Source organism: Pseudophryne corroboree, chromosome 3 (assembly GCF_028390025.1).
Source record: "Pseudophryne corroboree isolate aPseCor3 chromosome 3, aPseCor3.hap2, whole genome shotgun sequence".
In the NCBI taxonomy this organism is placed as follows: domain Eukaryota; kingdom Metazoa; phylum Chordata; class Amphibia; order Anura; family Myobatrachidae; genus Pseudophryne; species Pseudophryne corroboree.
This window is the reverse complement of record NC_086446.1, coordinates 400,404,963-400,420,217: the sequence shown is the minus strand read 5'-3', so window position 1 is coordinate 400,420,217 and position 15,255 is coordinate 400,404,963. Positions and strand designations below refer to the sequence as shown.

General features: G+C 43.4%; 1 protein-coding gene across 3 annotated transcripts in view; it reads right to left on the bottom strand.

Annotated features, from left to right (window-relative positions):
• The window catches only part of CFAP97D1 (CFAP97 domain containing 1), a 146,675-nt gene that overhangs the window by 39,949 nt on the left and 91,471 nt on the right, over positions 1 to 15,255 (bottom strand). For all 3 annotated transcript variants that reach the window (XM_063963571.1, XM_063963572.1, XM_063963570.1), the window contains one exon: positions 11,461 to 11,531. In XM_063963571.1, the coding sequence (XP_063819641.1) occupies positions 11,461 to 11,531 (71 nt within the window). The remainder of the gene's footprint in view (positions 1 to 11,460; positions 11,532 to 15,255) is intronic.

Below are 15,255 nucleotides of genomic sequence, written 5' to 3'. Positions count from 1 at the left end.
GAAATTTACCGAGCGAACAACTCGGAATGACCACCTATGTGCAGGAGCTGCCACTGGTGAAACTGTGATAAATAGCGGCTTGTAGTGGAACCCTCAATTCTCCAGCTAGCACAGGGAGTCCTAGGGGTATATTTACAAAGATTTGTGTTTTGCCCGTTTTGAAGGGTGTTTGAACTCGAATGGTATCGGGTGCATTTTACTGCAACTTTTTGAATCCTGATACGATCATTCACTAAGCTACCGAGTTTTGCACAATCGTTTTTTCCGATGTCGATGTGATTCGTAATATCAGGCAGTGTTTTACGGGAGTGATGAGTAAAACACTGCCTGACAAAACACAAGGAATCCCGGCCGGATGTGTGAGATCCGTGCAGGGCTCCATTGTGTACCGTAAAAAGTTGTTTAAAGTCTTAAAAATTCTGAAAAAAATTTTGTGGGGTCCCCCCTCCTAAGCACAACCAGCCGCGGGCTCTTTGAGCCGGTCCTGGTTGAAAAAATATGGGGGGGAAAATGACAGGGGATCCCCCATATTTAATCAACCAGCACCGGGCTCTACGCCTGGTCCTGGTTCCAAAAATACGGGGGACAAAAAGCGTAGGGGTCCCCCCGTATTTTTGAAACCAGCACCGGGCTCCACTAGCCAGGTACATAATGCCACAGCCGGGGGACACTTTTATACTGGTCCCTGCAGCCCTGGCATTACATACCCAACTAGTCACCCCTGGCCGGGGTACCCTGGAGGAGTGGGAACCCCTTAAATCAAGGGGTCCCCCCTCCAGCCACCCAAGGGCCAGGGGTGAAGTCCGAGGCTGCCCTCCCATCCAAGGGCGGCGGATGGGGGGCTGATAGCCTTGTGAAAAAATGTGAATATTGTATTTAGTAGCAGTACTACAAGTCCCAGCAACCCTTTGATAAAGTCACATGATCTGTGACGAAACGCATCAGGACCCCGCCTACTTGCACACCTTGACTTCATCTTATCACACAGGTAGCAAGCTGCTGTCCATAGCCTGTGACAACTCGGCCTTCGCCGCGGCTTCCTCCTCCACCGCCGGTAATTTTCATCTGCTTGCTGAGTTTGTCACACTCGAATTCCCGTCCCGGCTTATCCACCTGCTGCCGGTGATTTCCATCCTCTGGGTGAATTACAGAGAGATCTCGGCTCCGGTCACGGCTTTGCTAACTGCCGCCGGTGACCTCCGTCAGCACGTTGCTGATCAACTGCTTCCATCCATTCAGGGATAAACACACTCTCTCCTTCTGCTGCATTATTCAGCGTTGGGCACTGCTGGAACATACGACCGAGGACGCTCGGTCGGGACCAGCCCACGGAGAGGTATTTATTCATACAGCAGTTTTGTTTGTTGCCACACTCAGACTTCCTATTACGGCCTCCGTTTATTAACATCTGTTGTTCAGCTGCTTACCTGATTGTGGATCCGCATATGGACATTCAATTTGATCTGCTTCCTCATTAAAACCGGAGGACATTATACAATTTTAAGTTCAAGCTGTTTCTGTTTTATATTTTACTATATTGCATTATAATATTGTTTTTACGTGCTTAATCAATGCTATCCATATAATAAAACATTTCTACATTCTTACATGTCAGCTCCTAATTAGCATATATATGCTCTTACACATTGCGTAGCCACTCTCTTTTTCTTATCCCACAAGTCCCAGCAAACCTCCCCCACAAGCTGGTACTTGGAGAACCACAAGTACCAGCATGCGGAGGAAAACCGAGCCCGCTGGTACCTGTAGAACTACTACTAAAAAAATACCCCCCAAAAAACACACACCGTGAAAGTATAAGTTTATTACATACATGCATACACACATACTTACCTATGTTCCCACGAGGCTCGGTCCTCTTCTCCATGTAGAATCCACGGGGTACCTGTGAAAAAAATTATACTCACATAATCCAGTGTAGAATCAGACCTTTGTATAATCCACGTACTTGGCAAAATAATAAAACGGAAACCCGACCACGCACTGAAAGGGGTCCCATGTTTACACATGGGACCCCTTTCCCTGACTGCCAGGACCCCCCCTGACTCCTGTCAAAGAGGGACCCTTCAGCCAATCAGGGAGCGCCACGTCGTGGCACTCTCCTGATTGGCTGTGTGCTCCTGTAGTGTCTGTCAGGCAGCACACGGCACAGATACAATGTAGCACCTATGCGCTAAATTGTAGCCAATGGTGGGAACTTTGCGGTCAGCGGTGAGGTTACTTTCGGACAACCCCTTTTTGTCCCCCATATTTTTGGAACCAGGACCAGGCGCAGAGCCCGGTGCTGGTTGATTAAATATGGGGGAATCCCTGTAATTTTCCCCCCCATATTTTTTCAACCAGGACCGGCTCAAAGAGCCCGAGGCTGGTTATGCTTAGGAGGGGGGACCCCACACAATTTTTTTTCCAGTTTTTACACTAAACAGACCCTTTCCCATAGATAACCATGCACAGATCTCACTGATCCGTGCATGATTATCCAAACTCGACTGGAAAAAGCAGGTAAATTTTTTGCTGCTTTTTTTAACGATTCGAAAAAAAACAGACCCGCACTTGAGCACTCAGAAACTAACACCCAAATACGAATGAATAGTGAATGCCCGTATTGTATGAAATATCAGCCGCGTTTGACCGATGGTCTATTCATTCGTATTTCGGAACTTTGCAAATCAAACCATTACGAATAGTCCAAACACTGCCGAGATTGGTGCTTAGTGAATTCCCGGATTGGGACTTTGAAAAAAAAAACACAAATCGGACAAACTCGAATCCCTAGTAAATATTGGCCCTAGACGCGTTTCGTCGATTCCTGTGACTTTCTCGATAGGCAAAGGGATAGAAGGACTCCTGCGTTTATGACTCAGATGGCGCACATGTGCTGCCGGGAGTGCTGGAAGGGATCTAATTGGATACCTCTCTGGGAAGTCTTTGATATGAGGCCCATAGGCTTTGCCAGGGTCGGACTGGCCCACAGGGGAACAGGGGAAACCACCGGTGGGCCCCACTGCCTGTGGGCCTTACTCCTCCTCTAGGGATCAAGTTCCAGACTATCCTAGTGCACTGGATTTATGCATTATACATATGTTACATTATACTTCACAATAATTTGGTTTATTATATACAGTATTTACCAAGGGGCACAGAACATATAATGGTTAGCCAAACCTCTGTGGTGGTTGGCCACGCCCCCACTGGAACCTGGCTACACCTTTAAGCATGGGCCCCTACAGCAGCATCCCCCCGGTGGGCCCTTCATGCCCCAGTCCGACACTGGGCTTTGCATTCTGGAGCTTGGTGCATATGAGAAAAGCAGTAAAAATTCAGAAAACTGCACTTTTTCGGGGGTATGGCCACATTTTTTGCTATGATGCCTCCCTCATGGCCGCATTCCTCTCAGCTCCAGAGACCTGCAAGTATCCTGCGCTGTATCATGCACCACTACCTTCATACATCACCAGCTGGTGCTCTGTATCTTCCACTCAAGCACAGCTCCATCCATATTAATAAATATATAACATTGAGTACAGCTGTAAAAACAACTTCTACTGCACTTCAAATAAACCAAACATTTGGTGTTATGGGCCTAATTCAGAGATGATCATAGATGTGCTAAAAGTAGCACATCTACGATCAGACATGCAGGGGGACACCCAACACAGGGCTAGTCCGACCCACATGTCAAGCCCTACCACGGTGGTGATGCTTTCGCACCTAGTGAGTAGCCACATGCCTTCGCAGCCTAGCTGCGGTGGCATGTGACTACCCATCATGTTTTGGGTTTCAGCGGCTGCGTGTGACGTCATGCAGCCACCGCGGCCCGCCCCAGCAACGGTCTGGACATGCCTGCATTGTCCAGACTGCGCCCCCCCAACGGCATTGAAACCCCGCTGGCATGCCCCCTCCCGTCCTGTGTCCGCCTCTGCCTGTCAATCAGGCAGAGGCGATCACAGCAGTGAGATGCATTTGCTGTGTGCGCACGTGCAGTTCAGCCACTGAGCGTGCGCACAACACAAAGGGCTTCAGGCTGCGATCACTACCGTTGCAGTGATTGGGTCTGAATTAGGCCCAGTATTTGGTTTGTTTAGTGGATCTGATCTCTACTGGTGTGTACTATTGTAACTTGCATTCCATCACTAATAGTACACACATATCAGCATTATAAGCACAATAAAGCAAAGGTGAGACTTAAATTTGCCGGGCAATAGCCCTGGGATTTCAGCCAAGGGCCAGTTGTCACTTGGGAGGGGGAACCACATTTTTTTTGTGTGTGTGTGGGAGGGGGTGTTTCTTGATTTTCTGAGGGATTCCAACCTTGAGCTGGTGCTTGTCAACATTATGGCAGGAGGGCCTCACACTCTCGCTGCTATAACCAAGGGTTAAATTGGGGGGGAACGGGGTGGAACTGAGTTCCACCACCTGTAATGGTAGGTGGAACTAGTTCCACCTCCTCCATGGCCCTACACAGTAACTCCAACAGAAAAGCCTGCCCCACCACCCTTGTCAGTGGATGATGTGGGTGGCGCTAGTGTCACTGACGAGCTGCAGCTACCACCCTCCCTACCTCATGGAGCTGCTGGAGGGACACGGGCAGTAAGCTGCTGGAGTAGCAGAGACAGAGATGTGTAAAAGGTGCACTACTGTGGGCATTATGTGTAAGAGGCACTACTACTGTGGGCATTATGTATAACGGACACTACTGAGTGATGTAATGTGAATAAGGGGCACTACTGTCTGTTGTACTGTGAATAGGGGGGCACTACTATGTGGTGTAAAATGAATCAGGGGCACTATGTGCAGTGTAATATGAATAAGATTGTTTTACTTTGCGGCGTAATTTGAATTGGGGGTAATATTATTTGTCCACACCCATCTTTGTGAGACCAAACCCCTTTATTTGTAACTGGGGGATGCCTAAACCCTAGCACTGGTCCTAATGGGAGGGGGGTAGGTGGTGGGGGAAATGAGTTCCATCGCCTCTCCTGGACAACTTTAAGCACTGGCTATAGCATTATCACTCCTGGCTGGGTAAGCAGAGTGCTGGTTATTTGAAAAGAGGGCAACCCCACACCATTTTTTCTCCCTATTTTTAACCAGCGGCACGCTTTAAAAAAGTTATTTAACTATTTCTACTGAACAGAATGAAGCTTGGACAGGTCACAGTGCTCTGCGCAGTGCTTCTCCCAATCTCGTCAACCACAGGCAGGTCTATTGTTTGGGGTGGTCTAAAACATTGATGGTACTTTGCTTTTCAAATACGGTTCTATTTTATTCTAAAGTGTGGCATCTTGCCAGTTATGCAAAGGATTTGGCCCTAGTAAACACAGCAAGACTGCTGGGATTTAAATCACACTGCATAATATATTTTGTCCAGTTTTAATCTATACAAATAAAAGACAGAACAGTTGTAATACAGGATTTTTTTTTATATCCGGTATAAGAATTACATTTATTAAGAATGAGGACAACTGTTGCTATTGTGGCTTTGAAAGATATGGACAAAATTCCATATAGATATACTTTGAACTTTAAAAATAACTTATTTTAACTACAATTGATTTAGAGTATACATTTTTAGTCTTTGACCTCAAAACTGTGATGATTTCATAACTTCAAAGGTAAACAAGACTAACAATATATCATCATGTGAAACTGTTGCAAATCTCTTTACAAATTGTCTTAAAATTAATAAATATCCTGAAAAAAACATTACAGAGACCAAATGGCACGAGTAAATACAGTATACAGTATGGGTTCACTACGGCTGGCCGGCGGTCGGGCTCCCGGCGACCAGCATACCGGCACCGGGAGGCCGACCGCCGGCTTACCGACAGTGTGGCGAGCGCAAATGAGCCCCTTGCGGGCTCGCTGCGCTCGCCACGCTACGGGCACGGTGGCGCGCTACGCGTGCCACACTATTTTATTCTCCCTCTATGGGGGTCGTGGACCCCCACGAGGGAAAATAAGTGTCTGTATGCCGGCTGTCGGTATGCCGGCTGTCGGGCTCCCGGCGCCGGTATACTGAGTGCCGGGAGCCCGACCGCCGGCATACAGAAGACCACCCTACAGTATGCATAACGTGCCATTTTCCATTAATCCCTTTGTGTGGTCAGTTTAAGATGGTATGTTCCTTTCAGATCTAGCATAGTAAATATTTTATTTCCCCATTATTGATTGAATATGTCATTTACAAGGAGAAAGGGACATACATTCATTATAATTTTTTAAATTGAAAGAACCTTTCAATTTACACATCAATGAAGTGACACATACTGTAGGGCGGGATTCAATTCTTTTCACCCCTTTCCACACCATTCTGTTTCTGCCCTCAGGGGCATGGTATCATTATTTCAGCTCGCTACCCCCGGAGTAGGGAGTCACCCAACCCTTTACACAGCTAAACCTGATCACTATGGGCGCAATATGCACCATAACGGAGACCATTTTAGAAAGGAAATTGGGCGTGATATATCATTTGAATCCCACCCATAATATGAAATACAAGGAAACAAAACGAGCACAGTGGAAATGGAAAAAGGGTTGCTGAGGAAGAAATGCACTGGATTTTAGAGGTGAAATACATTGGATTCTATCACATAATTCTATGAAATAATTTGCCTTATATTTGTGTACAGGCATTTTCCATGAACAGCTAAAGTCAGCAAATGTAAGACAACTTCTTGAGTGTTCAGTCTGAATCCTTCTATAATCTTTCTGTAATATCTGATATCATGGACCATGGAATTCTAAATGAGTGCATACAAATTTTCTGTGGACTCTATGTTCTCACTTGCAGTTCACAGAACGTGCCAGTGCTTGGATGTTCGGCGCCCTCCTACAAATATAGTAACAAAGTAACATAGTCGGTGAGGTTGAAAAAAGGCTAGTAGTCGAGTTCAACATGAATTATATTGTATTCCCTATTCTATTCAGGTTAAAGGCTATATCCTCGAATATCTTTTTCCGTTAGAAATTTATCTAACCCATTTTTAAATGCATTGACTGAGTCCACCATTACAACATTCTCTGGCAGTATATTCCATATTCGTATTGCCCTTACAGTGAAGAATCCCTTCCTGTGCTGAGTACGAAATTTCCTCTTCTCAAGCCTTAGGCGGGTGTCTGCGCGTTTTGTGTAGAGGTCTCTTAGTAGACAAATCACCTGATAGCTCCGCATATTGCCCCTTTATATATTTGTAAACATTAATCATATCTCCTCTTAGCTGCCTCATTTCTAGTATAAACATATCTAACCTAGAAAGTCTCTCCTCATAGTCCAGTGTCTCCAACCCCTTAATCAATTTGGTAGCTCACCTGTGAACCTTTTCAAGTTCTAATATGTCTCTTTTATAGTGTGGTGCCCAGAACTGTACACAATACTTAAGATGCAGCCATACCCAGGGCTTAAAGTGGTCCTGGAGAGGTGGTGGAACTCATTAAACCCACCACCTAACACCCTCCTCCACACACACACCCCTCACATTAAACAAAGCCAGGGCCAGTGCTAGTGTTTTCGGACCCCCTGCAAACTATAAATTAGTGTTCTACTTCCCATACTTATAAAGGGACATTGATCTCACAAAGAAGCAGCGTGGTCACACAATAGTATCCCCAATTCAAATTACACCACAAAGTAGGACAAACCTATTCACATTACACAGCATGTAGTGCCCCTGATTCATATTACACCACATAGTAATGCCCCTTATTATGGTTATGTCAATCAATACTGCCATTTACTCATGTTGCGCTACACAGTGGTACCCTTTATACATGATATGCCGCACAGTAGTGCCCCTTATATACAATGCCCACAGTAGTAGTGCCCCTTATATACAATGCCTACAGTAGTAGTGCCCCTTACACATAATGTCCACAGTTATAGTGCCCCTTATGTGAAAAATAATTACCCAAAGGTAGTTTACGCTGGCGCTACAAAAAATAAAAACTATTCCAGCACACAGGAATTGATATTTATATATTTATTTAAAATACATATAAAATATATATCTCTCAACAGACTTTCTATTAATTAGTCTATATACAACCACCAGCCGGTATTACAATTACATTATTAAAACAACACAAATCAGTTTAGCTGGATATAGGTATATAGATTATACAGCCCCTTTTCACAGATGTATTTCCAATCTATTCCTTTATATCCAGCTATTAAGAAAACATTATAAAAAAGCAGAAGTAGGTGACAGCAATTCTTCTCCATAAGCCCAGATAAATATAACAGCTTATTTTAAAGATGATATATCCTTTCTTATCATGAAAAGGTGTTACTTTTACTCTCTATTTATTAATTGAAGAGCTACTGTGGTTAAATTGTAGCAGTTCATCTGACACAGTTTCTTATATGGACAAAGCTGGCAACATTAGTCCTTCCACTGTCAAAATGTAGACACAAAAATTTTAAACAGCTCACTGATAACAATGTATCCAGTTGGTGTCAATTTAAATCCACATCAGCTGTTCAAAAGATTTGTCTTTGGGATATGACACAGTTTGCAACAATTGATATAAACTGTGAGTGTGTGATCTCAGTTCAGCATATAATCTGGCCAGATATTTGTAAAAGTTGTAGGTGGTATCACCACTATGGTCTGCTATAAATGATCCTCCCGGCTGCTGGCGCATTAGCCTTGTAGTGCAGTCATCTCTGGAAGACCCTCCGGTTCCACCGTCTCAGTATGCGTGCACAGCTCGTGTTTTAGATGGATACCGGTCTGGAAATGCAGATGTACGGCAAGTATCGATTTGATGCGTTTCCCCACCTCCTTTTGGAATCGGCGGCTTCTTCAGAAGTCGCCAATTCCAAAAGGACGCTCAAAAGGCTGCTCATTTGCATATGTGATTGTTAACAACCATCTCATCTCATACCATGACCAAACAACAACAGACAATAATATAGACAATATTCTAAACCATATTATGGAAATAGTTGCATAGATCTCATACTAAAGTTCCAAGTTATAAAGATGTATTTTAATTATGTTTTTCCTTCAGTCACATGACCGCAGAATAAGTTAACATATCAGTTTGTGTAAATCCGAAAAACCCGGAACAATATCCCTCCAGAGTGATATAAATAAGTATAATGGGGACTGCATATGTTAGAACGAACCTAAGTTAACATGACAACTCTCTTCATTACAGGTGCACTCAGCCTGGACAGATTGATCTCACCACAGGTGGGGTGCAAAATGCATCCATTGTGTCACTCCATCTACCATGTAGTGCATCATCCCTCTTGCTAGGTCGGCACGTGACCCTATACGTCACCTCCGTCTGTTGGTTTCTATTGGTTAGCAGCTGGGTGTCATGGAAATGCGTCTCTACGTCGGACTCACGTGTCATCACTACGTAAAGCTGCCAACCACAGTAATATTTTATCAATTTTACATATACATAAAACTAGAATGAACACTGAAGCCTTCATAAATGGATTTATCAATCCCTTTGAACTAATAATGTTCCTTATTCTAATATAGATAATCATATATATTTTATTATTAGTAATATCCATATACATAAAAGAATGTGTGTATATATATATATATATATAAATAATAAAAAAAGAATAAAATTAAATCGGAAAAGTGGGAGAATTAGGGACACATCACACTATTACGTGGTTGAGTATGTATGATTATATTAATACAGCTAGGAGCATTTAGAGAACTGAATTGAGTTCAACTGCTTCATTCAAGCCTAAGGGATATATAGTGTTTAGTTTGAACATCCAATATAGTTCTTGTCTGCACAATATCTTATACCGGTCACCTCCTCTCTTGGTGACCTCAATATGTTCAATGGCTGTCAGGTGGAGGGAACTTGGATCACCTCCATGAGAATCCCTAAAATGTCTTGAAATATCTATAAGTCAGCCAGTAGACTAACAGTAAAACTCAACTCTGAATAATATTTTTTTATCACCTTCCTGTGTCAAATTGTGCAGAAGATCCTCTGCGGTTGCTGACCTTTTCATCATACAGTCAGCTAACAGCCCTGATCCTGGTGATTCAATCCCAACTTTAGTGGTTGCCCTGCTATGTCTGGACTTTGGAGGTAATTCAGATCTGATCGCAGCAGCAAATGTGTTTGCAGTTGGGCAAAACCATGTGCACAGCAGGTGTGGTAGATATAATATTTGCAGAGAGAGTTAGATTTAGGTGGGTTATTTTGTTTCTGTTGCTTTATTTTTACACTGCAATTTAGATTTCAGTCTGAACACACCCACCCAAATCTAACTCTCTCTGCACATATTATATCTGCCCCCACCTGCAGTGCACATGGTTTTGCCCAACTGCCAACAAATTTGCTGCTACGATCAGATCTGAATTAGGCTCTTTGTCCCCACTGCTCTGCTAGGGAAGTGAGAGCCGTGTGCACCTAACAGTAGTGCAAAGAGCTTTATCCATGTATTATTCATGCATCTGATGGGAAGTAGATGAGAGTGGCCTCACACAAGTGAAAACAGTACCCAGCACTGTGCCTAAAGGAGAGAATAATCACTCAGGTGAGATGTCCATAGCAAATATTCCTCTTCCCTGTTGACAGCAGCCCCCCCCCCCCCTCCTCCTCCTCAAATGACTGGCTTTTTCAGTGGACAACTACCATTGCATTCCCCCGGTGGACCATTTATGCTCCAGTCTGACACAGATTATCACTGTACTTCCTCTATATCAGTAAATACTCTTATTTTCAGTATCCAAAGCTCATGGACACAGGAATCTCTGAGGGCTTCAAGAACAAAGGAAGAGCTATATTTGTGTTTATCATTCTGTGTTACTCTGTACTAATTCATAGAAGCACCAAATATCTATACGTAATAGTTGTAATACTGCAGCCTTCTTCTGTACTTACATGGGGGCATATTTACCACAATGTGAATTTCAAATGAGGTTTTACTGTGAAATGTTTGCCCCTAATAGCAATATGGTAATGTAAATGACTGCCAGAATTTACCAATATACTAGTACTGGGACAGAGCTAAGACGAATGAACATGCACAGCTGTCGGGCTGTGCATGCACCAGGTCCAGCCAGCGGGGAGGAGTCCGAAAGATCCTTTTCCATAAAAAATGAACACAATACATTAGCCCATAGGCTGCTAGCTATTGGGACCAAACTCTAGAATACTTCATATTCCGGAACTTGGTGAATCTCAATTTTAGCAGCCCACATAGAAAACGACAGTATAGGGGTTGGTTTAGCAAATGAAAATCTTCGGACCACAGCAGACATGTAGAAATTCTGCTACATTAGAATTTACGACTATGGACAGAGTTGGGACAAATTGGTTGATTAATTTTGCTATGTGATGTGGCTGTAGTAGGACTCGGGACACATGAATAAATCCAATAAAATATGTTACATTTTGTGGCCAAATTAAGAATATTTTGTGCAATATTAAAAACTAAATAATATACTGTACCTGGATTTTTTTCATTTGAATACAGTGATGTAAAGGTATCCAGGGAGGCTTATTGTCAATTTCAGATTTGGCTGTAAAATAATTGAAAAAGTAAATTTGTTCCCAAATAATTCTATCCATAAAAGGTTATTACATCTTGAAAATGTTATAGCGTAATACATAAAAATTGGGTCTGTATATAGTTGTATATCATACATCTAACACATCTGTTCTGTATATACTGTAGTTGTATATCATACATCTAACACTTTTGAACTCATGACATCACATGTATGATAATGTGCGAGTCACAATACTAGAAGTACAGATCACAATAAAATAATTACAGTAAAATAATTGATTACAAACCAATAAAGAAAAGACTCCTCGAAATCCCGAAATAACATTATTTTTGTAACCAATCTCAGTAAACTAGCCTATCTTCTTAATATTTGAATTATATATTAATTTTCTATTTTTTCCAATGAGAGCTACTCTTCTAGTTGTTATATTCTATTTAAATAAACTTTTAGCGTCATAGGGGTATATGCAATTACGATCGAATTGCCGCGAAAGTCGGAAAACGGGACATTTTCGACAAAAAAACATGTCGAATTGGATTCGTCAATGCAATACAGTACTTTTCGTCAAAATTCCTTCCGTTTCAGATTCGACTTTTTTCAAATCGACATTTTCAAAATTCGACATGTCTGCAATGGTCAAAGGGGGTCATTCCGAGTTGTTCGCTCGTTATTTTTTTCTCGCAACGGAGCGATTAGCCGCTAATGCGCATGCGCAATGTCCGCAGTGTGACTGCGCCAAGTAAATTTGCTATGCAGTTAGGTATTTTACTCACGGCATTACGAGGTTGTCACGAACCGGTCTCTCACCTCTGCGGGTTCTGGGGTTCGTCCGTTGCCAGTGCGGTTGCTCGCGGTGCTGTGCGCCCGTGTGGGGACGCGGTGCGATCAGTGGCACAGATAATGCAGAGTCTGGGAACTGGGAGTGCGGGGACCAAATGGCCTAAGGCACTGCGGTGTGTCTGCTGTATAGGAGGTGGCCATGTTGGAGACCAAATAGGTAATACAGAGCACTTGTAAAAACACCTGTGGGCAGGTGTAAGCCAATCCCGTGCTTGTGCTGCCTTTAAGTAGGCTGGGATTATGTTACTCTGGGCCAGTGCTTTGTTGTATCAACGCTGTGCTCTAGCTCTGAGCTCTCTCTGGGCATTCCTGTGTGATTCCCGTGGTCCAGATATCGCCTCCGTTCCCAGAGGTCCGTCTGTAGCCTTCACTGCTAAAGATCCACCGGCTCTCCGCTGTGCTGTCAGTTAATTGCACACCTACTGGAAACAGTTGGATTCCCAGAGTCTTGCATGAGGTTACCTTGTCTGCCTGCCTTCAACCATACAAAGTTTGGAGGATTCCACTACCCTCAGCTGTTCGTTTGTTCTACTCTGCATTTAACCCGTTCATCACCTTGTCATCTGCTACAGTTTTCACAGTGATCTCCGGAACCCGCAAGTAACCCAATTCAGTACTTTTATTTTTTATGTTACCATAACAAGGATAATTCTTCACAGCCTCTCAGTTAACTCTCAAAACTTCATTGCAAATCCTTACAGTTATTTCTTCATGTCTGCATTACCCAGTTAAACACATTCTGCAGTTCAGCATCAAAGCTTGTTTATATTTGGACAATTCAACATTTATTCATCAGCTTGTTTTATATACAGTTCCATGAACATTTCTTTTATTTGTTTTTGAGATTTATCCTGCATATTATTTCTGCCATTCCTGCAATACTTCAGTATAATATGATGATTAACAACTTATCATTTAACTCTTTACTGAATTGTTATTTTTAATAAATATATGAAACGGAACTTTCTTCGTCCTCCCTGCTTTCTTCATACCCCAGCACCTACACCTGTGGTTGGTCCCGGGTTAACGGATTCACAAAAAAACCCGGACCTGACAGTAAACACTGGCCACATGGATCCGTCAAGTGACCAATTTGCAGGAAGCGGTGCTACGTCAGATATCCTTTCCCGTCTGGAAAACCAGGAGTCTATACAGACACAAATAGTGCAGTTTATGCAAACTATGGCAGACCGTTTAGAGACTCTTCATACGGCTATTAAAACGTCTCAAGTCCAGATTCCAACTTCGGTTGTCCCAGTTACCACTACAGCTTCTCCTGTGACGCTGCCTACGTCCCGCTTGCAGTTACCCTCTCCGAGTAAGTTTAACGGAACTCCAAAACTTTGCAGAGGATTCCTGAATCAATGCGAGATCCAGTTCGAACTGTTGTCCGCCAGTTTCCCATCAGCTCGTTCTAAGGTTGCATATATTATTGCCCTCCTCTCCGGTCAGGCTCTGGAGTGGGCATCACCATTATGGGAAAGAGGTGATCCTATCCTCTCTAATTACAAGGAGTTCGTATCATCCTTCCAGAGACTATTTGACGAACCAGGCAGGACCACCTCAGCATCTTTGGAGATTCTCCGTCTACGTCAAGGTTTACGTCCTGTCAGTCAATATATTATTCAGTTTCGCACGTTGTCTTCAGAGTTAAACTGGAATGAGGAGGCCCTGATCGCCGCGTTTTGGAATGGACTTTCAGAGAGAATCAAGGATGATTTAACTATTCGGGATGTGCCAACTAAACTGGATGAATTGATTTCTCTCTGTAACAAACTTGACCTACGCTACAGGGAGCGATGTTTAGAGAAATCCAGGGCAGAGCGATCCAGTCCACATTATCATCCTAGGCCTCGACAAGATTCTTCATCACAGTCTCCGGTAACGACAGAAGAACCTATGCAGATTGGGTGCTCTCGTCTCACAGAGGAGGAACGACTTCGTCGTCGACAGGGTAACCTCTGCATGTACTGTGGGTCCTCCGAACATTTAGTTAAATTCTGCAAACTCCGACCGGGAAACTCTCGCTCCTAGCTTATTCAAGAGAGGTTAAGCTAGGAGTTACTTTAGAATCACGTTCTGGGAAAGAGCCGACCTTGTCTATTCAATTAGAAGTTCCAAGTTCTACAGTGAAAGTTTCAGCTCTCCTAGATTCCGGGGCAGCCGAGAACTTCATCTCCTCAGCCTTTGTCTTACGGTCTAAAGTTCAAACCATGCCTCTGGAAGCAGCAGTTGCTGTTACAGCAGTGGATGGAAGTCAAATTCCAGATGGTATAATTACTCATCGAACCGTATGGCTCAAGATGAAAGTTGGTGTGCTCCATTCCGAATACATCTCCTTCTACGTGATTCCCAAAGCCTCTCAAGATGTGATACTTGGTTTACCTTGGCTGCAGAAACATAATCCTCAACTTAATTGGCAAACCATGGAAGTCCTTTCGTGGGGTAAATCTTGTACCAAGGACTGTTTAGCCTCAATTGTACCTCTGCGGTCAATTAGCCTTCCCGACCTACCTCCGGTGTATCAATTCTTTGCGGATGTTTTCAGTAAACAAGCAGCAGACTCTCTACCTCCTCATCGCGAATGGGACTGCCCAATCGTCCTGGTTCCGGGCAAAACCCCTCCTAGGGGACGAATTTATCCGCTATCCATCCCAGAGACGCAAGCTATGTCTGATTATATACAGGAAAATCTAACCAAAGGATTTATCAGACCATCTTCTTCACCTGCAGGAGCCGGATTCTTTTTCGTTAAGAAGAAGGACGGTGGGTTACGACCATGCATAGATTACCGTGGACTCAATGAGATCACTGTGAAAAACAAGTACCCATTACCCTTAATTCCAGAAATATTTGATCGGGTAAAGGGAGCTACTGTGTTTACAAAATTGGA